Genomic DNA, 24,449 nt, shown 5'->3' with positions numbered 1-24,449 from the left:
ACTAGTTGTTACAAGGTCTTTGTCTGTTGTTGATTTGTGTTTGTACCCACAACGTGAGCATTCTCCCCGTGACCTTTCTTTTGCTAGTTGTTACAAGGTCTTTGTCTATTTTTTGCCATTTCTGTGTTGTCTCTTGCTTATGCACCTTGTCAACGGGCACCTCGACTTCATCATAGCTTAGCAGGAGATCTGGTTCTCTGAGTAATCTGCCTCACACTTGGTCATGTTTTGATTCCACACAGAATTCTGTCCCTTTGTCAATGACTCTGTAGGTTGTTGAAACTCAGTCTTTTGCTTTATGTTTTAAACCACATAAGCATCCATTGTTCTTACACTCTCCTAAAAAGACATGTCTCAGGTGCATCAGATGTGTTTTTGGCTCAGAGTACGTTCGGGAAAACATTTTTTTTAATACAGCCAAGTCAAAAGTATTGAATACCTTGATTAATTCATCTCTGGCTACGTGGCACATTTCACTTTTTTTACGGATTTCTCTGAGATTCCACTGGCTGATGGTATAAAGGTTGAATTTCTGGATCCACACTCTCCGATTTTCGTCTAGATTTCCCTCTAGGTTTAGAGGAGTTGGTGGTCTCATTTGGGATAGATTTCCCTCTAGGTTCAGAGGAGTTGGTGGTCTCATTTGGGATAGATTTCCCTCTAGATTCAGAGGAGTTGATGGTCTCATTTGGGATAGATTTCCCTCTAGGTCCAGAGTAGTCGGTGGTCTCATTTGGGCTAGATTTCCCTCTAGATTCAGAGTAGTTGATGGTCTCATTTGGGCTAGATTTCCCTCTAGGTCCAGAGTAGTTGGTGGTCTCATTTGGGATAGATTTCCCTCTAGGTCCAGAGTAGTTGGTGGTCTCATTTGGGATAGATTTCCCTATAGGTCCAGAGTAGTTGGTGGTCTCATTTGGGATAGATTTCCCTCTAGGTCCAGAGTAGTTGGAGGTCTCATTTGGGATAGATTTCCCTCTAGGTCCAGAGTAGTTGGTGGTCTCATTTGGGATAGATTTCCCTCTAGGTCCAGAGTAGTTGGTGGTCCTCATTTGTTCCATGTTTCGCAATGTTGAGCTGTCCTTGTATAACTTTTTAACATATGACACCATGTAATATAATAGCCTGCTGAGGCAGGAATGCGGGTAGAAGAACCATGTTTATCAGATGTCATGGGTCAAGTGCAAGTACAGATGATCACATAAAGTAATTAGTAAACAGCGCCACCCTCAGGCACTCCAGGTAAGTACATGTACATGCATACATTCACACCATTGAACTACCTTGTCCGATGAAAACAGGAAGTAATGACATCACACCTAAAAAAAACAACCTTTTTCTTAAAAACCAACAGTGCAGAGTAAAAATGTAATGGTTGTGTTTCCAAAACGCATTTAGACAAATTGTGCATTAATAAATTGGCGACAGCCTGTATGTCCTCCAACCCCTGTTTCGTGTGGTCGCCCGCGAAAGCCAGCATTGATAGAATGCAATAATTGACCAGTATTTGCCATACTCTAATAATGATCATGTGCCCACGTGTCGCCGAGGTCCGTGGTCGCCACGGTGAAACTTGGACACGCATAGATCTGAAATAATCGGAATGACGAAAACTTTCCAGCCAATCAGAAAAAGCAATTCGGAGCAATTCAGACATTCTTGAAAGTCACGACAATCCGTGTTCTGCAAATAAACGTTATTGTTATAGTTGAAAACGTTTATATTGCAAGATGTAGGCATTTAGTATGAAATGTGTAGTGGAGCATTATAGTGACCCTCTTATCTTTAAAATGATTCAGCAATCATCCTTTTTTTTTTTTTTTTGAAAAACACAGTTTCCATTAACATTTGTTGCAATAAAGAAAGTTTGACCAAAGAAAAAAATCCCCTCCTGTCAAATGGATACATTTTTGTTGTTGTCAATCTTTAGAAAAATTATCCTGTAGGCAAAGTAGAAGTAGTTTTCATATACAAACGTCATACGTCCGTACGCTTCCCCATAAATAACATGGTCGTTGTGGCAGAACGTTTATTTTGATTGGCCATTTTCTGCATTTACCAGAGTTCCATCCGGAAGCCTGATTTCAGACGTGTCCATGGAAACAAGATTATTAGGGGAGTTGTTATTTTTTCAAAGCAGGAAAACTGTTTTAATCAAACTATTATATTAATCAGACTATCCACAATAACCACATTACTGTGTGCATGTAACCCTACTCATTGTTTTTGTCTAATAAACCTGGGTCAACGGTAACCTGCCTGGTGTCTCTGAATAAAAATATAGGATAAAATAAATTTAAAAAAAAATGAAGTCTGCTAGAATTTGTTAGAATTAACCTATAAAGCTTTTGAAGTTGTAGGCTAGATAATGTAGAGGTGTGTTTATTAATTTAGTAAGTGCACGTGATCTGGATAATCATGTTCTGTAGCCTGTTGATCAGCAACTTATCATGGAGAGAAAGGTAGTGGTGTCAAACCACACACCTGCAGGTGAAGCCCACAGGGATCTCACCCTCTCGTCTCCCAAATGGCACCTTATTCGCAGTGGTACACTATTTGTATATATATATAAATATATGTATATAAAAAAAATATATGTATATAAAAAAAAGTTTGATATCAAACCTTAAAACTTACCTTAACCTTTAACTTCAAAATTTGACAACTTCTACATTTGCATTTGGAGTAACTTCCAAATTGTACGTTGGGACAAATGTGGATAAACGTCAAAATGGTAAAACCGTGAGATCATGTTGAGTTGAGAACTGTTTAGCTCCGCCTCGCCTCTGCCGGCTACTGTATAAAAACTTGCCGTGTGTGAATATAGTGATAATGCCATACAGGGCGGTGTGCAGGCAGGCAGGGGACCCGACGGTGTAATGTGGTCGGGGGGAGGGTTGATCTGTCGACGAAGAACCATTCGAGCGATTTGGAACTTTAAACAGTTGTTATGAATGCGGTCGGACAGGCGAGCGTGACCGCGGTGTGACTTCAAGAGACGTCTTCACAGAAGAAGTTGTGCGCACACAGCGAGCTGCAGGAAATATACATTTAGCAATAAGGTAATGTAGAATGTAATGTGAATAGGCTATAAACATTTTTTTTGTGTGAATTTAGTATATTTTGATGTATTTTAGACATGTTTATTGATGGCCTAGTCTACACTTCTATAGACACGTTTTATTCCGGCCTAAAAATAAGAATAGCTTGCAACATGTTCTCATTTAGATGGCTATAATTTGAGAGAAAATGCTAAACCTTAGTGCATTGAGAAATGTAACGCCAGGTAACTGCACACTGGCGCTGTCCATTGACGTTATTGCTGACTTGTGTCAAGTTGTGCGCGTGGCTACTATGTCCTAGTGAGTTTTTGGTTCATATTTGACGGTGTTGTATTTTATTTTAAATCGGATGAACGTTTTTTTTCTTAAACTTCGTTTTTGTGGGTTAGGTTGTCACTGTCCCGTACGAGACGATGTTTCTTTTTGCGCTCTGCCTGTACCTCGGGAAGTTGGTGTCGTCCGGTGTCAGTTTGGAGTTCCGTTATCACAACACCGTGGAGGTGGAGAGATACCTGCGGGACGTTAACAACACCTTCGACTTCACACACCTGCACAGTATTGGAAAGTCTGTTGAAGGTAAGAAGACCCCTCATATGTTGTCTTGAAATGTAAAATAGGAAATAGAAATTCACTCTTTGATATACCCATGTTGAGCCTAGATTTTGTCACAGGTGAGAGAGCCTGGGACATTTTCAAGTTTGATACGATTTTTTGGGCGACTCTTTGTATGCAGGGCACGCGTTTTGGAGACTTCTGGTATATCATCAATATAAATCAATCCCGTAATTTTTTTGGGTGAATCATTCAGCAGTTTTTACCAGATTAAGTAAAATACCGTTGGAAATTAATGTTGACCATTTTTATATTCCTAAAATGTCATTTGAAAATGATGCTGTCGCTGCTTCCAGTTGATCAGACATATATATATATATATATATATATATATATATATATATATATATATATATATATATATATATATATGGCAAGTGTCCAAATCAATAACCAATATGCATAAACGGTTCGTGATCTACTGAAAACATAAAATGTACTATCAACACATACATGTGCAACAATAGTAATCACATTACTTACATATTCCTTTTTTTAATGGGTACCTTATAAACTGCACTTGCACCAAAAACCCTGCTTTGTTAAGTGTCACTCATTGATTAGGAGTTGCAACTGTTGAAACTACCACAAACACATGACAAGCTGGTTATATTTTTACATCACTGGTTCGAGGACAACCAGCAGAAGTCAGCAACATTTTGGAAATGTTCCTAATTAGAAATATGCTAATTAGCAAAAATTGTCTGTGATGAGATGCGAACTCCCAACGTTTGGATTGCTAGACGTTCCTGTTATACACCCACCCACCCTCCATCCTTCTTTTGCTTTAAGTAACCATCTGTCTTATGTAATCATACTAAATTGACTATCTCAGATTTACATAACAGGAATAATACGAAATGTTCTGAGACCAGGTTGGAAACGTGGAATAACCTATACGTGGTTGGTTCGATGAGCGTTAGTAGGAGGCTTCTATGTATATTTTACGTAACAGAATAATACGAAAATGTTCTGAGACCAGGTTGGAAACGTGGAATAACCTATACGTGGTTGGTTAGATGAACGTTAGTAGGAGGCTTCTATGTATATTTTAAAATGCCAGATGTTGATTTCCAGAGGCTGCCTTCACGGAAAATGGAACAAACAACTTTTTCTGTTAGTCCCATTTCAATTAATCACGAATCGCGATAGATATCAACAGTGACAGTTTGACTTTCAAAACCTGTGTATTGGTATGAATTAACAGTACAAAACCAAAGATTGATCTGTTTTTTTTAAGCAATTGGTCTTGTGTCATCGTGTTGAGTATAGATTGGTTATATTAGTATAAAAGTTTGAGGTAAAAAGTTTGTAATATCCCCTTCCCCCCACTTCGATGTGGTCAAAATGGCAGCTTGTGTTTTGTAGTAACCCGGTAACATCATGGGAAGTCACGTAATATACATTTAATTAAGTACGGCAAAATATCTTATTTCTGTGATGATAGTAAATGAAGCAAACACAGATTTGTTCAATATTCACGTGTATTTCTCACTAGTTTAACCATTTTAGAGATGTAAAAAAACAAAAAATGTTCCTAAGCAGAATTGAACCAGGCGCTCCACACGCTAAAACACGAGGGTTCCTCAAGGGTTCTTTAGGAAGGCTGATGGCTTTTTATGTGCAACCATAATGACTCTGAACTCTTCTATGGTTCTTTACAGTTCACAAAATGATTCTTTGCTGTTTTAGTGATAATTAAATGTAGGGGGTAATATAAGATTTCGGGAATGGTTTAGTCACGGCTCTTGGTACAACCGTGAGTGAGGGTTTCATTCCAGTTGATCTATGACGTTAAATGTTATGCAGATGTAATTGATTCCGTCTCAGCCTATGAACCCATCTTCCCCTCTCATCAGAGGACTCTTTGTGAACCGGGTCCCTGCCTGCCAGCCAGTGACTGCAGCTGGCTCATGTGAAGACTGGCCTAAACAGACCGTTAATATAGCATTCTGACCACTGCTCTCAGCCTCCCAGCGGCTAATCCTCCTGCTCCCAGTCTCCCGCCAGCCAGCTCCTACTCCCGTCCTCCTGCTCCCAGCCGGCCCTACCTCGTCCCTCCTGCTCCCAGCCGGCCCTACCTAGTCCTCCTGCTCCCAGCCTCCCACCAGCCTGCCCTACCTCGTCATCCTGCTCCCAGCTCCCTCTGGTCCTCCTACTCTCCAGCCTCCCTTTCGTCCCTACCTAGTCCTCCTACTCTCCAGCCTCCCCTCTGGTCCTACCTAGTCCTCTTCTGGTCAAACCTAGTCGTCCTGGTCTCCAGCCTTCCTTTGTGTCCCCCCCCCAGTGCTGCGTGGTTACCCCCCCCAGTGCTGCGTGGTTACCCCCCCAGTGCTGCGTGGTTACCCCCCCAGTGCTGCGTGGTTACCCCCCCCCCCAGTGCTGCGTGGTTACCCCCCCCCAGTGCTGCGTGGTTACCCCCCCCCAGTGCTGCGTGGTTACCCCCCAGTGCTGCGTGGGCTGATGCCACACGCCTGGTTCTGGGGGCTGGGCTGATACCACACCCCTGGTTCTGTGACGTGTCTGGGTGTAGTTTTACCACACCATGTGGATTATTACGGCACATTCTGAAAGTATTCAGACCCTTTGACTTTTTCCATGTTACGTTACAGCCTCATTCTAAAATGGATTGATGAGGAAAAACCCCACTTTAATCTATACACAATGACATCACAATACACCGTAATGACCTCACAATACACCGTAATGACCTCACAATACACCGTAATGACCTCAAAATAACCCGTAATGACTCACAATAACCCATGTCATCACAATACCCCATAATGACATCACAATACCCCATAATGATATCACAATACCCCATAATGACATAGCAAAACTGTTTTTAAGAAATGTTGGTAAATGTATTACAAATAAAAATGAAATATCACATTTACATAAGTATTCGGACTCTTTACTCAGTACTTTGTTGAAGCACCTTTGGCGGTGATTACAGCATAGAGTCTTCTTGGGTTTGACGCTACAAGCTTGGCACACCTGTATTTGGGGAGTTTCTCCCATTCTTCTCTGCAGATCCTCTCAAGCTCTGTCAGGTTGGATGGGGAGTGTCGCTGCACAGCTATTTTCAGGTCTCTCCAGAGATGTTTGATCGGGTTTAAGTTCGGGCTCTGACTTGGTCACTCAAGGAAATTCAGAGACTTGTCCCAAAGCCACTCCTGTGTTGTCTTGGCTGTGGGCTTGGGGTCGCTTGTCCTGTTGGAAGGTGAACCTTCACCCCAGCCTGAGGTCCTGAGCACCCTGGAGTATGATTTCATCAAGGATCTCTCTGTATTTTTCTCCGTCCAGTCTCTCGATCCTGACTAGTCTCCCAGTCCCTGCTGCTGAAAAACATCCCCACAACATGATGCTGCCACCACCATGCTTCACTGTAGGGATGGTGCCAGGTTTCCTCCAGATGTGACGCTTGGCATTCAGGCCAAAGAGTTCAATTTGGTTTCACCAGACCAGAGAATCTTGTTTCTCATGGTCTGAGAGTCCATTAGGTGCCTTTTGGCAAACTCTAAGCGGACTGTCATGTGCTTTTTAATGAGGAGTGACTTCCATTTGGCCACTCTTCCATATCCAGATTCAGAGGAGATGATTGGTGGAGTGCTGCAGAGATGGTTCTTCCATCTCCACTGAGGAACTCAGTCAGTGACCATCGGGTTCTTGGTCAACTCCCTGACCAAGACCCTTCTCCCCCGGGACTGCTCTGAGATGCACTGTCAACTGTGGACCTCTTTTATATAGACAGGCGTGTGCCTTTCCAAATCATGCCCAATCAATTGAATTTACCACAGTTGGACTCCAGTCAAGTTGTAGAAGTATCTCAAGGATGATCAATGGAAACAGGATGCACCTGAGCTCAATGTCTTAGTCTCATAGCTAAAGTTCTGAATACTTTATGTAAATAAGGTATTTCAGTTTTTTTATTTTTTTTAATACATTTGCAAAAATTCTTTGTCAATATGGGGTTCAGTGTGTAGATTGAGGCTTATGTGTTTTAATCCATTTTAGAATAAGGCTGTAACGTAACAACGTGAACAAGGGAAGGTGCTTCTGGCGCAGCAAAGTTGACAGAGATTCCTGCCTGTTGGTGTTGTAAAGAGAGATTCAGGAGAGATTCCTGCCTGTTGGTGTTGTAAAGAGAGATTCAGAGGAGATACCCCTGTCTGTTGGTGTTGTAAAGAGAGATTCAGAGATACCCCTGTCTGTTGGTGTTGTAAAGAGAGATTCAGAGGAGATACCCCTGTCTGTTGGTGTTGTAAAGAGATTCAGAGGAGATACCCCTGTCTGTTGGTGTTGTAAAGAGAGATTCAGAGGAGATACCCCTGCCTGTTGGTGTTGTAAAGAGAGATTCAGAGGAGATACCCCTGCCTGTTGGTGTTGTAAAGAGAGATTCAGAGGAGATACCCCTGCCTGTTGGTGTTGTAAAGAGAGATTCAGAGGAGATACCTGTCTGTTGGTGTTGTAAAGAGATTCAGAGGAGATACCCCTGTCTGTTGGTGTTGTAAAGAGAGATTCAGAGGAGATACCCCTGTCTGTTGGTGTTGTAGATTCAGGATCAGAGAGGCCTGACACTTTCTTGTCTGGTGAGAAACTCTATTTTGTAACATACAGTACAGGCTTTATCCCAAATGGCACTGTATTCCCTATAGGCCCTGGTCAAAATTTGTGCACTATATAGGGTACCAGTTGGGACTCAGACACAACAGTTTTGATAAGGATCTTGGCTGAGGTTCAGGACTGTCACGCAGGCTGCTGCCGACCAGAGTAGTGTCTCTCTCACACACACACACACACTGTCAGTCATGTGGCTCACAGATCACTGCTGCTGCAGCATGAACACAGAACAGTCTCTTGTTACTTTAAAACAATGAAGGTGATTTTAACGCTGCAGTCCAACGTGAATTGATGAAATCTAGCCGTCCCCCTGGGTTTAAACAAATAGCCTATCGATAAATCCTAACTACATGGGAATACAGCTGTGTTATCTTACCTTTCCTTATTGTAACAAGCTATGACTCTCTTGTGTTTTTATAGTTGTAGGAGTCCCAGAGACTGACGGTTCTCTCAGAGCAGTATATCTTTAGAGTGACTTTAGAGAGAGAACCCAGCAGAAGTGGTGATGTCCTCCTCCAGCAACCCTCTCGGATGTCGGAAGGGGGAAAAAAAACACAAGTCCTTCTTTCCCAACGACAACAGATCCCGTTGTCGTGACGACCGTTCCATTTTGTTACAGATGCATTTAGTAGGGGGCTCACAGAGACGGACGGTGTGAGATGTTTATTCAGCTGGCGTTGTCATGCAAGGAAGATGGTCCCAGGGTGTGAAAAGAAAAGGACTGTGTGTGTGTTCTCTCATCTCTGATTTGGAAAGTGACATCCTCTCTAGTCAGGTCCTTGCTGTCGGCCGGCCTGCCTCAGACTCAATCAGAGAGAGAACAGGAGGGATGGACTAAACTAGAACAATCACTGTTGGGAATGACTGTGACACATGGGAGGTGATGGAGGTGGAATTGGAGTGGAGGGAGAGGTGGTGCAGACAACCCCTGATTTACAGTTCATTGTATCTGTTTGGGTTCTTCATCTCCTTGTCAATCTCCCCCGGTTGCCTTGCCAGTTGGTGGCATTTCTGTGGCGACTCTGTCTGTCTGTGCTTTGCATGGCTGGACACAAAGCTGGCATTGAGGCACCCTTCCAGCTCTCTTTCTCTCTCTCCTCCCTCTCTCTCGTTTCAGTCAGATTCAAATGCAAATTGAGACTCTCAACCTCTGGAGCAGGAACTGGGCTTGCTTCCAAAAATGGCACCCTATTCCCTATATAGTGCACTACTTTTAGACCAGGGCCCATATGTCTTAGTGCACTACATTTGACCTATGTAGGGAATAGGGTTCCTATTTGGGACGTACACTATGTTATTACCATAGTTGACTCACTGCTGCTTCCTGACTCGGTCCCTGTTCCCTTTGTTTCTGAGAAGACAGACCAGACTACAGGACCTTGTGTTTCTGAGAAGACAGACCAGACTACAGGACCTTTAGATTCTGAGAAGACAGACCAGACTACAGGACCTTTAGATTCTGAGAAGACAGACCAGACTACAGGACCTTGTGTTTCTGAGAAGACAGACCAGACTATAGGACCTTTAGATTCTGAGAAGACAGACCAGACTACAGGACCTTGTGTTTCTGAGAAGACAGACCTGACTACAGGACCTTGTGTTTCTGAGAAGACAGACCAGACTACAGGACTTTGTGTTTCTGAGAAGACAGACCTGACTACAGGACCTTGTGTTTCTGAGAAGACAGACCAGACTACAGGACCTTGTGTTTCTGAGAAGACAGACCAGACTACAGGGCCTTGTGTTTCTGAGAAGACAGACCAGACTACAGGACCTTGTGTTTCTGAGAAGACAGACCAGACTACAGGACCTTGTGTTTCTGAGAAGACAGACCAGACTACAGGACCTTGTGTTTCTGAGAAGACAGACCAGACTAGAGGACCTTGTGTTTCTGAGAAGACAGACCAGACTACAGGACCTTGTGTTTCTGAGAAGACAGACCAGACTACAGGACCTTGTGTTTCTGAGAAGACAGACCAGACTACAGGACCTTGTGTTTCTGAGAAGACAGACCAGACTACAGGACCTTGTGTTTCTGAGAAGACAGACCAGACTACAGGACCTTGTGTTTCTGAGAAGACAGACCAGACTACAGGACCTTGTGTTTCTGAGAAGACAGACCAGACTACAGGACCTTGTGTTTCTGAGAAGACAGACCTGACTACAAGACCTTGTGTTTGAGAAGACAGACCAGACTACAGGACCTTGTGTTTCTGAGAAGACAGACCAGACTACAGGACCTTGTGTTTCTGAGAAGACAGACCAGACTACAGGACCTTGTGTTTCTGGGATGACAGACCAGACTACAGGACCGTGTGTTTCTGGGAAGACAGACCAGACTACAGGACCTTGTGTTTTTGAGAAGACAGACCAGACTACAGGACCTTGTGTTTCTGAGAAGACAGACCAGACTATAGGACCTTTTGATGGCATCGGTCTGTTTGTTTCTGATTTACATTTTTCTTTTCTATTTTAACCTATGTTTATTTTATCTTTATTTAACTCGGCAAGTCAGTTATGAACAAATTCTTATTTTCAATGACGGCCTAGGAACAGTGGGTTAACTGCCTGTTCAGGGGCAGAACGACAGATTTGTACCCTTTGTCAGCTTGGGGATTCGAACTTGCAACCTTTCGGTTACTAGCAAGTAACTTGGCAAGTCAGTTAAGAATGTGTTCTTATTTTACATTGACAGACTCTCACTATAGAACCAAACCCCTCCTCTAACCCGGACAACGCTTGGGCCACTTGTGCGCCTGCTCTATAGGACACCTGTGATCACGGTCGGTTGTGATACAGCCCAGGATCTGTTTGTTTCTGGTCTGTCCAGGGTCTGGAGTGATCCTCTAGCATCACTACAGACCCTGCACTGAGATGCAGTGGCTTAGACAGACCAGATAATTAGAACCCTGTGATGGCATCTTGTTTGTTTCTGGTCTGTCTTCTCAGACTATAGAACCCTGTGATGGCATCTTGTTTGTTTCTGGTCTGTCTTCTCAGACTATAGAACCCTGTGATGGCATCTTGTTTGTTTCTGGTCTGTCTTCTCAGACTATAGAACCCTGTGATGGCATCTGTTTGTTTCTGGTCTGTCTTCTCAGACTATAGAACCCTGTGATGGCATCTTGTTTCTGGTCTGGTCTGTCTTCTCAGACTATAGAACCCTGTGATGGCATCTTGTTTGTTTCTGGTCTGTCTTCAGACTATAGAACCCTGTGATGGCATCTTGTTTGTATCTGGTCTGTCTTCTCAGACTATAGAACCCTGTGATGGCATCTTGTTTCTGGTCTGGTCTGTCTTCTCAGACTATAGAACCCTGTGATGGCATCTGTTTGTTTCTGGTCTGTCTTCTCAGACTATAGAACCCTGTGATGGCATCTTGTTTCTGGTCTGGTCTGTCTTCTCAGACTATAGAACCCTGTGATGGCATCTGTTTGTTTCTGGTCTGTCTTCTCAGACTATAGAACCCTGTGATGGCATCTTGTTTCTGGTCTGTCTTCTCAGACTATAGAACCCTGTGATGGCATCTTGTTTCTGGTCTGTCTTCTCAGACTATAGAACCCTGTGGATGGCATCTTGTTTCTGGTCTGGTCTGTCTTCTCAGACTATAGAACCCTGTGATGGCATCTTGTTTCTGGTCTGTCTTCTCAGACTATAGAACCCTGTGATGGTATCTGTTTGTTTCTGGTCTGTCTTCTCAGACTATAGAACCCTGTGATGGCATCTTGTTTCTGGTCTGTCTTCTCAGACTATAGAACCCTGTGATGGCATCTTGTTTCTGGTCTGTCTTCTCAGACTATAGAACCTGTGATGACATCTGTTTGTTTCTGGTCTGGTCTGTCTTCTCAGACTATAGAACCCTGTGATGGCATCTGTTTGTTTCTGGTCTGTCTTCTCAGACTATAGAACCCTGTGATGGCATCTGTTTGTTTCCGGTCTGTCTTCTCAGACTATAGAACCCTGTGATGGCATCTTGTTTGTTTCAGGTCTGTCTTCTCAGACTATAGAACCCTGTGATGGCATCTTGTTTGTTTCAGGTCTGTCTTCTCAGACTATAGAACCCTGTGATGGCATCTTGTTTGTTTCCGGTCTGTCTTCTCAGACTATAGAACCCTGTGATGGCATCTTGTTTGTTTCTGGTCTGTCTTCTCAGACTATAGAACCCTGTGATGGCATCTTGTTTGTTTCAGGTCTGTCTTCTCAGACTATAGAACCCTGTGATGGCATCTTGTTTGTTTCTGGTCTGTCTTCTCAGACTATAGAACCCTGTGATGGCATCTTGTTTGTTTCTGGTCTGTCTTCTCAGACTATAGAACCCTGTGATGGCATCTTGTTTGTTTCAGGTCTGTCTTCTCAGACTATAGAACCCTGTGATGGCATCTTGTTTGTTTCTGGTCTGTCTTCTCAGACTATAGAACCCTGTGATGTCATCTGTTTGTTTCTGGTCTGTCTTCTCAGACTATAGAACCCTGTGATGGCATCTTGTTTGTTTCTGGTCTGTCTTCTCAGACTATAGAACCCTGTGATGGCATCTTGTTTGTTTCTGGTCTGTCTTCTCAGACTATAGAACCCTGTGATGGCATCTTGTTTGTTTCTGGTCTGTCTTCTCAGACTATAGAACCCTGTGATGGCATCTTGTTTGTTTCTGGTCTGTCTTCTCAGACTATAGAACCCTGTGATGGCATCTTGTTTCTGGTCTGTCCTCTCAGACTATAGAACCCTGTGATGGCATCTGTTTGTTTCTGGTCTGTCCTCTCAGACTATAGAACCCTGTGATGTCATCTGTCTGTGCTCAGCCATTCACTTTTTTAATTGATTAGAACCTGGGAGGAATTAACTTTAGATTGGAGCCGTACGGATCCTGAGGCCTTAAGGGTTTAAAGTAAAGCAGGCGAAGAGAGGACAGAAGTCCTACAACAAGGGTGAAGATGACTCCCAAATTGTACCCTATTCCATGGCCTATATAGTGCCCTACTACTTATGACCAGAGCCCTATGGGGAATAAAGTGCCATTTGGGACACAGGCTAAGACCATACCCTCTGATGTAAAACTTCTTCAGCAGCCATTTTGAATACAGCTGATATCCTAGAGTGTGAATGGTACAGACGTAGTAGGATCTTAATTTGAGTCAGTTTGCTACAGCAGGAAAATGATCCTGCAGCAACAGGAAATGTGGATTATAATGTATTTTTTTTGAAAGGGGTTGATACATTCTTCGTTAGGGCAAATCAAGTCTGAAACTTCAAAGGGGAAATTACAAACTGTAGAAGCCTTTAAAAAAAACAACTAAAATACACCACAAGTTTGCAGGAAAATTCCCAGCAACAAGAGTGATCAAATGAAGGTCCTACATCTGTAGTTTGTCTTGCACCTTTGGAGAGGTATTTAAGCAGTACCGTTAAGCACTAGGCAGTATCTTTAAGTAGCGCGTTTAGGCGGTATCTCTAAGTAGCGTGTTTAGGCGGTATCTCTAAGTAGCGTGTTCGGGCGGTATCTCTAAGTAGCGTGTTCGGGCGGTATCTCTAAGTAGCGTGTTCGGGCGGTATCTCTAAGTAGCGTGTTCGGGCGGTATCTCTAAGTAGCGTGTTCGGGCGGTATCTCTAAGTAGCGTGTTCGGGCGGTATCTCTAAGTAGCGTGTTCGGGCGGTATCTCTAAGTAGCGTGTTCGGGCGGTATCTCTAAGTAGCGCGTTATCGGGCGGTATCTCTAAGTAGCGCGTTCGGGCGGTATCTCTAAGTAGCGCGTTTCGGGCGGTATCTCTAAGTAGCGCGTTCGGGCGGTATCTCTAAGTAGCGCGTTTCGGGCGGTATCTCTAAGTAGCGCGCGTTCGGGCGGTATCTCTAAGTAGCGCGTTCGGGCGGTATCTTTAAGTAGCGCGTTCGGGCGGTATCTTTAAGTAGCGCGCGTTTGGGCGGTATCTTTAAGTAGCGAGCGTTTGGGCGGTATCTTTAAGTAGCGAGCGTTTGGGCGGTATCTTTAAGTAGCGAGCGTTCGGGCGGTATCTTTAAGTAGCGCGTTTAAGGCGGTATCTATCAGCGTTTTAACTACTTTTCAGGTGTGAAACAGAACATCATCATATCAAATTCCCACTTCATACTACAAAACCAACTCCATAAACAGTTTAAAATATATTTGACCGACAGTAAGACATTGTTGGCAGAATAGATGGATGAAGTTCTATTCTAATATCAGTCACCAATACATTTCTCGGTTGTCCAACAAATATTGTGTTCAGGTTGTAGATCACACCTAGCCTGGTACATTGTTTGCTGCCTCCACCCGTTCGCAATGACTCAATATTTTTGGACAAAAATGGACGAATGTAGTCCAGGCCCTACTGCCTGTAAACACACAGTCCAGTTCATAGTGAATGATGACAGGCCCTACTGCCTGTAAACACACAGTCCAGTTCATAGTGAATGACGACAGGCCCTACTGTCTGTAAACACACAGTCCAGTTCATAGTGAATGATGGCAGGTCCTACTGCCTGGAAACACACAGTCCAGTTCATAGTGAATGATGGCAGGTCCTACTGCCTGGAAACACACAGTCCAGTTCATAGTGAATGATGCCAGGCCCTACTTCCTGTCAACACACAGTCCAGTTCATAGTGAATGATGCCAGGCCCTACTGCCTGTAAACACACAGTTCATAGTGAATGATGCCAGGCCCTACTTCCTGTCAACACACAGTCCAGTTCATAGTGAATGATGCCAGGCCCTACTGCCTGGAAACACACAGTCCAGTTCATAGTGAATGATGCCAGGCCCTACTTCCTGTCAACACACAGTCCAGTTCATAGTGAATGATGCCAGGCCCTACTGCCTGTCAACACACAGTCCAGTTCATAGTGAATGATGCCAGGCCCTACTGCCTGTAAACACACAGTCCAGTTCATAGTGAATGATGCCAGGCCCTACTGCCTGTAAACACACAGTCCAGTTCATAGTGAATGATGCCAGGCCCTACTGCCTGTAAACACACAGTCCAGTTCATAGTGAATGATGCCAGGCCCTACTGCCTGTCAACACACAGTCCAGTTCATAGTGAATGATGACAGGCCCTACTGCCTGTAAACACACAGTCCAGTTCATAGTGAATGATGCCAGGCCCTACTGCCTGTAAACACACAGTCCAGTTCATAGTGAATGATGCCAGGCCCTACTGCCTGTAAACACACAGTCCAGTTCATAGTGAATGATGCCAGGCCCTACTTCCTGTCAACACACAGTCCAGTTCATAGTGAATGATGACAGGCCCTACTTCCTGTCAACACACAGTCCAGTTCATAGTGAATGATGCCAGGCCCTACTTCCTGTCAACACACAGTCCAGTTCATAGTGAATGATGACAGGCCCTACTGCCTGTAAACACACAGTCCAGTTCATAGTGAATGATGCCAGGCCCTACTTCCTGTCAACACAGTCCAGTTCATAGTGAATGATGACAGGCCCTACTTCCTGTCAACACAGTCCAGTTCATAGTGAATGACGACAGGCCCTACTGTCTGTAAACACACAGTCCAGTTCATAGTGAATGATGGCAGGTCCTACTGCCTGTAAACATACAGTCCAGTTCATAGTGAATGATGACAGGCCCTACTGCCTGTAAACACACAGTCCAGTTCATAGTGAATGATGACAGGCCCTACTTCCTGTCAACACACAGTCCAGTTCATAGTGAATGATGACAGGCCTCTGTACAAATGGCTTGTTTGCATAAAGGTCTACTGTATCTCTGATTGGCTCTGCTGCACCGGTCTGCGTAGAATCCGGTCCAGGTCAAGTGTTTTTAATCAGGGTTTTATTTACAACGGTGTCTATTGATTGTCCAACTGCCCGGCAGCTTTCCCTGTTTGTTGCTATAGAATCATAAATGTCTTCTTCTACGTCATTCCCAAACATTCCATGAATTTATGAAACTGGGAAAATGACCAAATCTAAGTGCTCATTGGCAATTTATTTTTAAGTGTCATTCTTCCTGGTGTGTGAGATTTTTAATAAGATTTCCTGTTGCTAAACACTGTCAGTTCCACTATAAGTAGAGTACAGTATCTTTAGGCCCTCTTGTGTACCTGCCTGGCTCCCTGCCTGCGCTAAATCTCTGGCAGATTGTGAGGTCATCGTGTTTCAAGGCCTGTCGCGCCTTAATTTAACCTCCCTCCTAATCTTCTGGTGACCCCCGTGCCGCTCGGGGTGAGAGACTCTTGGCTAATTACTGTTTTAAATCTAGTACACCACCTGCCTCGTCCCTTCTCCTCCGCTGACTCCCTCTCTGATCATTCCTCTACTGCCCCCCTCCCCCTCCCTTCCTACTTGACCCCTCCCGTGCGTCTTCGTGTCCTGTAGACACTTTGAGGGGTTTCGTCTTTAAGCCCCTGGACGGAAACAGCTGTGCTGAGATGACAGGCTTCTACGTTCAACCTTTCCGACATAATTGGTCAGAGGTTTAGTGTGTGATTTGTGTGGAGCAATTGGTTCCATTATAGACTTGTCTTAGAGCCATGAAAGGGTAAACAAACCCACTAGTTATGATGAAAGGGGAACAGCGTTTCTATCCTGTAGTCTGCTACTATAGTTGTTATGATTTAAAGGGGAGCAGAGTTTATATCCTGTAGTCTGCTACTCTAGTTGTTATGATTTAAAGGGGAGCAGAGTTTCTATCCTGTAGTCTGCTACTCTAGTTGTTATGATTAAAGGAGAACAGCGTTTCTATCCTGTAGTCTGCTACTCTAGTTGTTGTGATTAAAGGAGAACAGTTTCTATCCTGTAGTCTGCTACTCTAGTTGTTATGATTTAAAGGAGCAGAGTTTCTATCCTGTAGTCTGCTACTCTAGTTGTTGTTATGATTTAAAGGGGAGCAGAGTTTCTATCCTGTAGTCTGCTACTCTAGTTGTTGATGTGATGAAAGGAGAACAGAGCTTCTATCCTGTAGTCTGCTACTCTAGTTGTTATGATTTAAAGGGGAGCAGAGTTTCTATCCTGTAGTCTGCTACTCTAGTTGTTATGATTTAAAGGAGAGCAGAGTTTCTATCCTGTAGTCTGCTACTCTAGTTGTTGTGATGAAAGGGGAGCAGAGTTTCTATCCTGTAGTCTGCTACTCTAGTTGTTATGATTTAAAGGGGAGCAGAGTTTCTATCCTGTAGTCTGCTACTCTAGTTGTTATGATTTAAAGGAGAACAGAGTTTCTATCCTGTAGTCTGCTACTCTAGTTGTTATGATTTAAAGGAGAACAGAGCTTCTATCCTGTAGTCTGCTACTCTAGTTGTTGTTATGATTTAAAGGGGAGCAGAGCTTCTATCCTGTAGTCTGCTACTCTAGTTGTTGTGATGAAAGGAGAACAGAGCTTCTATCCTGTAGTCTGCTACTCTAGTTGTTATGATTTAAAGGGGAGCAGAGTTTCTATCCTGTAGTCTGCTACTCTAGTTGTTATGATTTAAAGGAGAACAGAGCTTCTATCCTGTAGTCTGCTACTCTAGTTGTTATGATTAAAGGAGAACAGAGTTTCTATCCTGCGGCCAGAAGCAGCTCGTCTTGAGGATGACTCCCTGCTACCTGACGTACTGGCCACGGAGCAGGTTCAGACGTGTTGTGTGGTAGAGCTCTGACATCCCTCTGACTAATACTGGAACACAGGAAGTCTCTCTCATACAGGACAATAATCTATACTACCTCCCGAAGTGTACATTCCTTCACTATATATCCCACAAATGTAAATGCGTTGGATTGGTTGAGCTGGGATAGAGGGAGTTTCATTCTCTTCCTATTGAACGCTATTTGAGGTTATTGAGACGTTTGGGGGGGGGGGGGGGGCAGGCAGAGGAGAAGGGGAGGGGGAGGGGGGGAAGGAGAGGGGGCAGAGGAGAAGGGGCAGAGGAGAAGGGGAGGGGGGTGGGGCAGGCAGAGGGGAGGGGGGGCAGAGGAGAAGGGGCAGAGGAGAAGGGGAGGGGCAGAGAAGGGGGGCAGAGGGGAAGGGGAGGGGGGCAGAGGGGAGGGGGAGGGGGCAGAGGAGAAGGGGGGCAGAGGAGAAGGTGGGAGGGGGAAGGGGTGGGGGGCAGAGGAGAAGGGGAGGGGGTGGGGCAGGCAGAGGGGGAGGGGGGGGCAGAGGGAAGGGGGCAGAGGAGAAGGGGAGGGGGCAGAGAAGGGGGGGGCAGAGGGGAAGGGGGGGGGGCAGAGGGGGGGGAGGGGGCAGAGGAGAAGGGGGGGCAGAGGAGAAGGTGGGAGGGGGAAGGGGTGGGGGGCAGAGGAGAAGGGGAGGAGAGGGAGCTGTGAGCTGACGTGGAGTTGCCAGGTGCCAGTCCACGAAATCAAAAACACTCTTTGAATAATGTCCTGTCCTGCTCTAGGGGCTGGTGGGGAAAAAACAGGCCGTCCCACAAACACACAAGTTTGAATTGATTTGATGAGTAAATATCTTGGTGGTTCCTCTGTATAATGGTGCTGTTGTTTGTTGGCAGGGAGAGACCTCTGGGTGCTCATTCTGGGAAAGAATCCGGCTGAGCACCAGATGGGAATTCCTGAATTCAAATATGTTGGGAATATGCATGGAAATGAGGTAAGCTCATCATGGAGGCGCCGACACACACACACACACACGGACGGAGAGACGCACACACGGACGGAGAAACACACGGACGCACACACACACGGGCGGACGGAGAGACGCACACACGGACGGAGAAACACACGGACGCACACACAGACACGGGCGGACGGAGAGACGCACACACGGACGGAGAAACACACGGACGCACACAGACGCACACACACACGGACGGAAGGAGAGACAGACACGGGCGGACGGAGAGACGCACACGGGCGGACGGAGAGACGCACACACGGACGGAGAGACGCACACACGGACGGGGAGACGGACACGGACGGAGAGACGCACACACGGACGGAGAGACGCACGGACGGAGAGACGCACACACGGACGCACACACAGACACGGGCGGACGGAGAGACGACACGGGCGGACGGAGAGACGCACACACGGACGGAGAGACGCACACACGGACGGACGAGACGCACACACGGACGCACACACAGACACGGGCGGACGGAGAGACGCACGGACGCACACACAGACACGGGCGGACGGAGAGACGCACGGACGCACACACAGACACGGGCGGACGGAGAGATGCACGGACGCACACACAGACACGGGCGGACGGAGAGACACACGGACGCACACACAGACACGGGCGGACGGAGAGACAGATATAGACAGACACAGACCAAACAGGAAATTAAATGAATGTAGACGAGGGGGCCTCCCCTCATATCAAACAAACAACTCAACCTTGCATGTCCTCCTCTTTCCTTTGGCCTTGCTAAATGTGGAAGCAGGGGTGGACTGCTGCAGACACACACACTGTGTGATTAGGGTTGTGTGGAGATGGATGGAGAGGTCCTTAAATAGAGATGTTTCATCGTTATGTCTGGAGGGACATGCCGTGTGTGTGTGTGTGTCCGTCCTTCAGTCCGTGGCCTGTGGGAAAGAGAGGGCGGGGGCTGGGACCACAAAGAGTTGTAGAAGCTGAGGGCTCTGGGGCCTGGAGGGCCACAGAGGAGGAGCAGCTGACTGTGACCCCAGCAGGAGGAGGTTGAAGAGGGACTCTTCACACTGGTCCCCTCCCCCCTTCTTGATCCCAAGTCTTTCTCCCATCCCCTCCCTATCGCCCTCCGTTCCTCCACTCTGGTTCCCTCGGGTCTCCTCCTGTCTGGTTTCCCCCGGGGCTCCATTGTAAGTCCCAGTCCTCCTCCAGGGGTCTGAATTAAACCCTCTTTGCAGGAGATAGCGACACCACTCTACTCTCGGACCGGGAAATCTGATGAAGAAAAATGAGGTTGAGAACTCCGGCCAACGCACAGCAGATACGCACAGCAGATACGCACAGCAGATACGCACAGCAGATGCGCACAGAGAGAGGGAGAGAAAGCTGCTCTTCAGCATTACTGTAGTAAACAAACACTAACAGGCTTTATTAGTAATAAGATAAACAACTACGTATCATGTTGTTTTAAAAAGTGTTAAAAAAACTGGTGTTCATAATTTACTTCATTGTCCCCATCGGAAAATATTTTTTTACGGTCAATTTAGAGAACAGAACCAGTCAAGTTTAGACACACTTACTCATTCCAGGGTTCTTCTTTATTTTTACAGTTTTCTAAATTGTAGAATAATAGTAACATCGAGACTATGAAATAAAACACATAAAGAAATGCCAAGAATGTGCAAAGCTGTCATCAAGGCAAAGAGTGTACTTTGAAGAATCTGGAACAAAACATTATATTTTGATTTGTTTAATCAAAATTGATTCCAGATTCTTCAAAGTAGCTACTCTTTGCCTTGATGACAGCTTTGCACATTCTTGGCATTCTCTCAACTATCTGTGTTATTTCATAGTTTTGATGTCTTCACTATTATTCTACAATGTAGAAAATGTTTCAAAAAGACAGGGTCACAGAGTGATTCTGGGTAGTCTGAAGCAAGTCTACTCTGAAACTAAAGTGTACACCTCACACATGGTTATGGGCTTAAAGAACAAGACACCTGTACCATGTCAGATACAGAGTTGAAACTAAAGTGTACACCTCACACATGGTTATGGGCTTAAAGAACAAGACACCAGTACCATGTCAGATACAGAGTTGAAACTAAAGTGTACACCTCACACATGGTTATGGGCTTAAAGAACAAGACACCTTTACCATGTCAGATACAGAGTTGAAACTAAAGTGTACACCTCACACATGGTTATGGGCTTAAAGAACAAGACACCTGTAACATGTCAGGTACAGAGTTGAAACTAAAGTGTACACCTCACACATGGTTATGGGCTTAAAGAACAAGACACCTGTACCATGTCAGATACAGAGTTGAAACTAAAGTGTACACCTCACACATGGTTATGGGCTTAAAGAACAAGACACCAGTACCATGTCAGATACAGAGTTGAAACTAAAGTGTACACCTCACACATGGTTATGGGCTTAAAGAACAAGACACCTTACCATGTCAGATACAGAGTTGAAACTAAAGTGTACACCTCACACATGGTTATGGGCTTAAAGAACAAGACACCTGTACCATGTCAGATACAGAGTTGAAACTAAAGTGTACACCTCACACATGGTTATGGGCTTAAAGAACAAGACACCTGTACCATGTCAGATACAGAGTTGAAACTAAAGTGTACACCTCACACATGGTTATGGGCTTAAAGAACAAGACACCTGTACCATGTCAGATACAGAGTTGAAACTAAAGTGTACACCTCACACATGGTTATGGGCTTAAAGAACAAGACACCAGTACCATGTCAGATACAGAGTTGAAACTAAAGTGTACACCTCACACATGGTTATGGGCTTAAAGAACAAGACACCTGTACCATGTCAGATACAGAGTTGAAACTAAAGTGTACACCTCACACATGGTTATGGTTATGGGCTTAAAGAACAAGACACCTGTACCATGTCAGATACAGAGTTGAAACTAAAGTGTACACCTCACACATGGTTATGGGCTTAAAGAACAAGACACCTGTACCATGTCAGATACAGAGTTGAAACTAAAGTGTACACCTCACACATGGTTATGGGCTTAAAGAACAAGACACCAGTACCATGTCAGATACAGAGTTGAAACTAAAGTGTACACCTCACACATGGTTATGGGCTTAAAGAACAAGACACCAGTACCATGTCAGATACAGAGTTGAAACTAAAGTGTACACCTTACACATGGTTATGGGCTTAAAGAACAAGACACCTGTAACATGTCAGATACAGAGTTGAGATGTATTACGTTTTGAGTTTGCTTCCCGATATTACACTTCATATACATCACAGAAGATTGAAATATAACAACTGCTTGAAATAGAAACACCAGATTTTCGACATTTTTTATAAAATTGTTTATGAATTATGAAAAATATGAATGATGTTCTCGGTAGTCTAGTGGACAATTTGGTCATTTGATTGCAGGAAAGGGTTTTAAAAGGTATGTACAGGTTTCCTGTTTGTCAGTTTGAAAGACACCATCTTGAAATGTGTCAGTTGGAAGGAATGAACAGTTTTAACTCTCTTGCACCATGCTGCAGTTCCACCTGTGAACGCCCAGTCAGAAGCTTCCTTCAGAGGAGTGATGGCCGATCTCAACCGCAAAGAGACAATATGGGTGTATGTCTGTGATCCAGCCCAGCAGTAACGCACCTCATTCAGATTATTGGCTTATCCTAGTCTTTTAATTAAAGGGATATTTCGGGATTTTGGCATTGAGGCCCTTTTATCTACTTTCCCCAGAGTCAGATGAACTTGTGGATAAAATTTGTCTCATCGTGCAGTTTGAAGGAAATTGCTAACGAGTGCAGTTGCTAGCGAGCGCTAGTGCAGTTGCTAGTGCAGTTGCTAGCGAGCGCTAGTGCAGTTGATAACTAGCGCAGTTGCTAGCTAGCTTTAGTTAGCGTTTGCTTGCGAAACTACATCGAACTTCTTTAGTACTGGACATCGAGTTCATCTGACTCTGGGGAAGTAGACAAAGGGCCTCGTTGCTAAAATGCCGAAGTATCCCTTTAAGACTGATTAGTTAAATCAGGTCAGGTGTGTTACTGCTTGGTTGGGACAAAGCCTGCACCCACACCACGACACCTGCAGATAGAAATGGTTGACCCTACTTTAGTGAGATGGAATGGACTTGTGAGAAAATGGAGGGTGTGGAAATTGTGGAAACAAGACTTACTGTAAATAGACGGACTCTGAGACTTGTGCTAGAAGACTTAAAGGCCCTAAGATGGCTAACAGTACTATGACTCAGACTGAAGGCCCCAAGACAGCTAGTGGTGGTGGTAGACTGAGGCCCCAGACAGCTAGTGGGGGTGGTAGACTGAGGCCCCAAGACAGCTAGTGGTGGTAGTAGACTGAGAGGCCCCAAGACAGCTAGTGGTAGTAGTAGACTGAGAGGCCCCAAGACAGCTAGTGGTGGTGGTGGTGGTAGACTGAGGCCCCAGACAGCTAGTGGGGGTGGTGGACTGAGGCCCCAAGACAGCTAGTGGTGGTGGTAGACTGAGGCCCCAAGACAGCTAGTGGGGTGGTAGACTGAGGCCCCAAGACAGCTAGTGGTGGTGGTAGACTGAGGCCCCAAGACAGCTAGTGGTGGTGGTGGTGGTGGTGGTAGACTGAGGCCCCAAGACAGCTAGTGGTGGTGGTAGACTGAGGCCCCAAGACAGCTAGTGGGGTGGTAGACTAAGGCCCCAAGACAGCTAGTGGTGGTGGTAGACTGAGAGGCCCCAAGACAGCTAGTGGTGGTGGTGGTGGTAGACTAAGGCCCCAAGACAGCTAGTGGTGGTGGTAGACTGAGGCCCCAAGACAGCTAGTGGGGGTGGTAGACTGAGGCCCCAGACAGCTAGTGGGGGTGGTAGACTGAGGCCCCAGACAGCTAGTGGTAGTAGTAGACTGAGAGGCCCCAAGACAGCTAGTGGTGGTGGTGGTGGTAGTAGACTGAGAGGCCCCAAGACAGCTAGTGGGGGTGGTAGACTGAGGGCCCGAAGACAGCTAGTGGTGGTGGTAGTAGACTGAGGCCCCAAGACAGCTAGTGGTAGTAGTAGACTGAGAGGCCCCAAGACAGCTTGTGGTAGTGGTAGTGGTGGTAGTAGACTGAGAGGCCCCAAGACAGCTAGTGGTGGTGGTAGTAGTAGACTGAGGCCTCAAGACAGGTAGTGGTGGTGGTAGTAGTAGACTGGGAGGCCCCAAGACAGCTAGTGGTGGTGGTGGTGGTAGTAGACTGGGAGGCCCCAAGACAGCTCGTGGTAGTGGTAGTAGTAGACTGAGAGGCCCCAAGACAGCTAGTGGTGGTAGTAGACTGAGAGGCCCCAATACAGGTAGTGGTGGTAGTAGTAGACTGAGAGGCCCCAAGACAGCTAGTGGTAGTGGTGGTAGTAGTAGACTGAGAGGCCCCAAGACAGCTAGTGGTAGTGGTGGTAGTAGACTGGGAGGCCCCAAGACAGCTCGTGGTAGTAGTAGACTGAGAGGCCCCAAGACAGCTTGTGGTAGTGGTAGTAGTAGACTGAGAGGCCCCAATACAGCTAGTGGTAGTGGTGGTAGTAGTAGACTGAGAGGCCCCAAGACAGCTAGTGGTAGTA

At 45.5% G+C, this 24,449-nt stretch overlaps 1 protein-coding gene across 1 annotated transcript in view; it reads left to right on the top strand.

The window, feature by feature from the left end:
• Window positions 1–2,978: 2,978 nt before the first annotated feature.
• The window catches only part of LOC135529152 (carboxypeptidase M-like), a 102,904-nt gene continuing 81,433 nt past the window's right edge, over window positions 2,979–24,449 (top strand). The window contains exons 1-3 of the mRNA XM_064958026.1: window positions 2,979–3,059; window positions 3,449–3,635; window positions 18,756–18,853. Coding sequence (XP_064814098.1) covers window positions 3,473–3,635; window positions 18,756–18,853 — 261 coding nt within the window. The 5' untranslated portion in view covers window positions 2,979–3,059; window positions 3,449–3,472. The remainder of the gene's footprint in view (window positions 3,060–3,448; window positions 3,636–18,755; window positions 18,854–24,449) is intronic.

Source organism: Oncorhynchus masou, unplaced genomic scaffold, assembly GCF_036934945.1.
Source record: "Oncorhynchus masou masou isolate Uvic2021 unplaced genomic scaffold, UVic_Omas_1.1 unplaced_scaffold_1106, whole genome shotgun sequence".
NCBI lineage: Eukaryota > Metazoa > Chordata > Actinopteri > Salmoniformes > Salmonidae > Oncorhynchus > Oncorhynchus masou.
The sequence above is the reverse complement of the archived record's forward strand: the minus strand, read 5'-3'. Positions and strand labels throughout refer to the sequence as shown.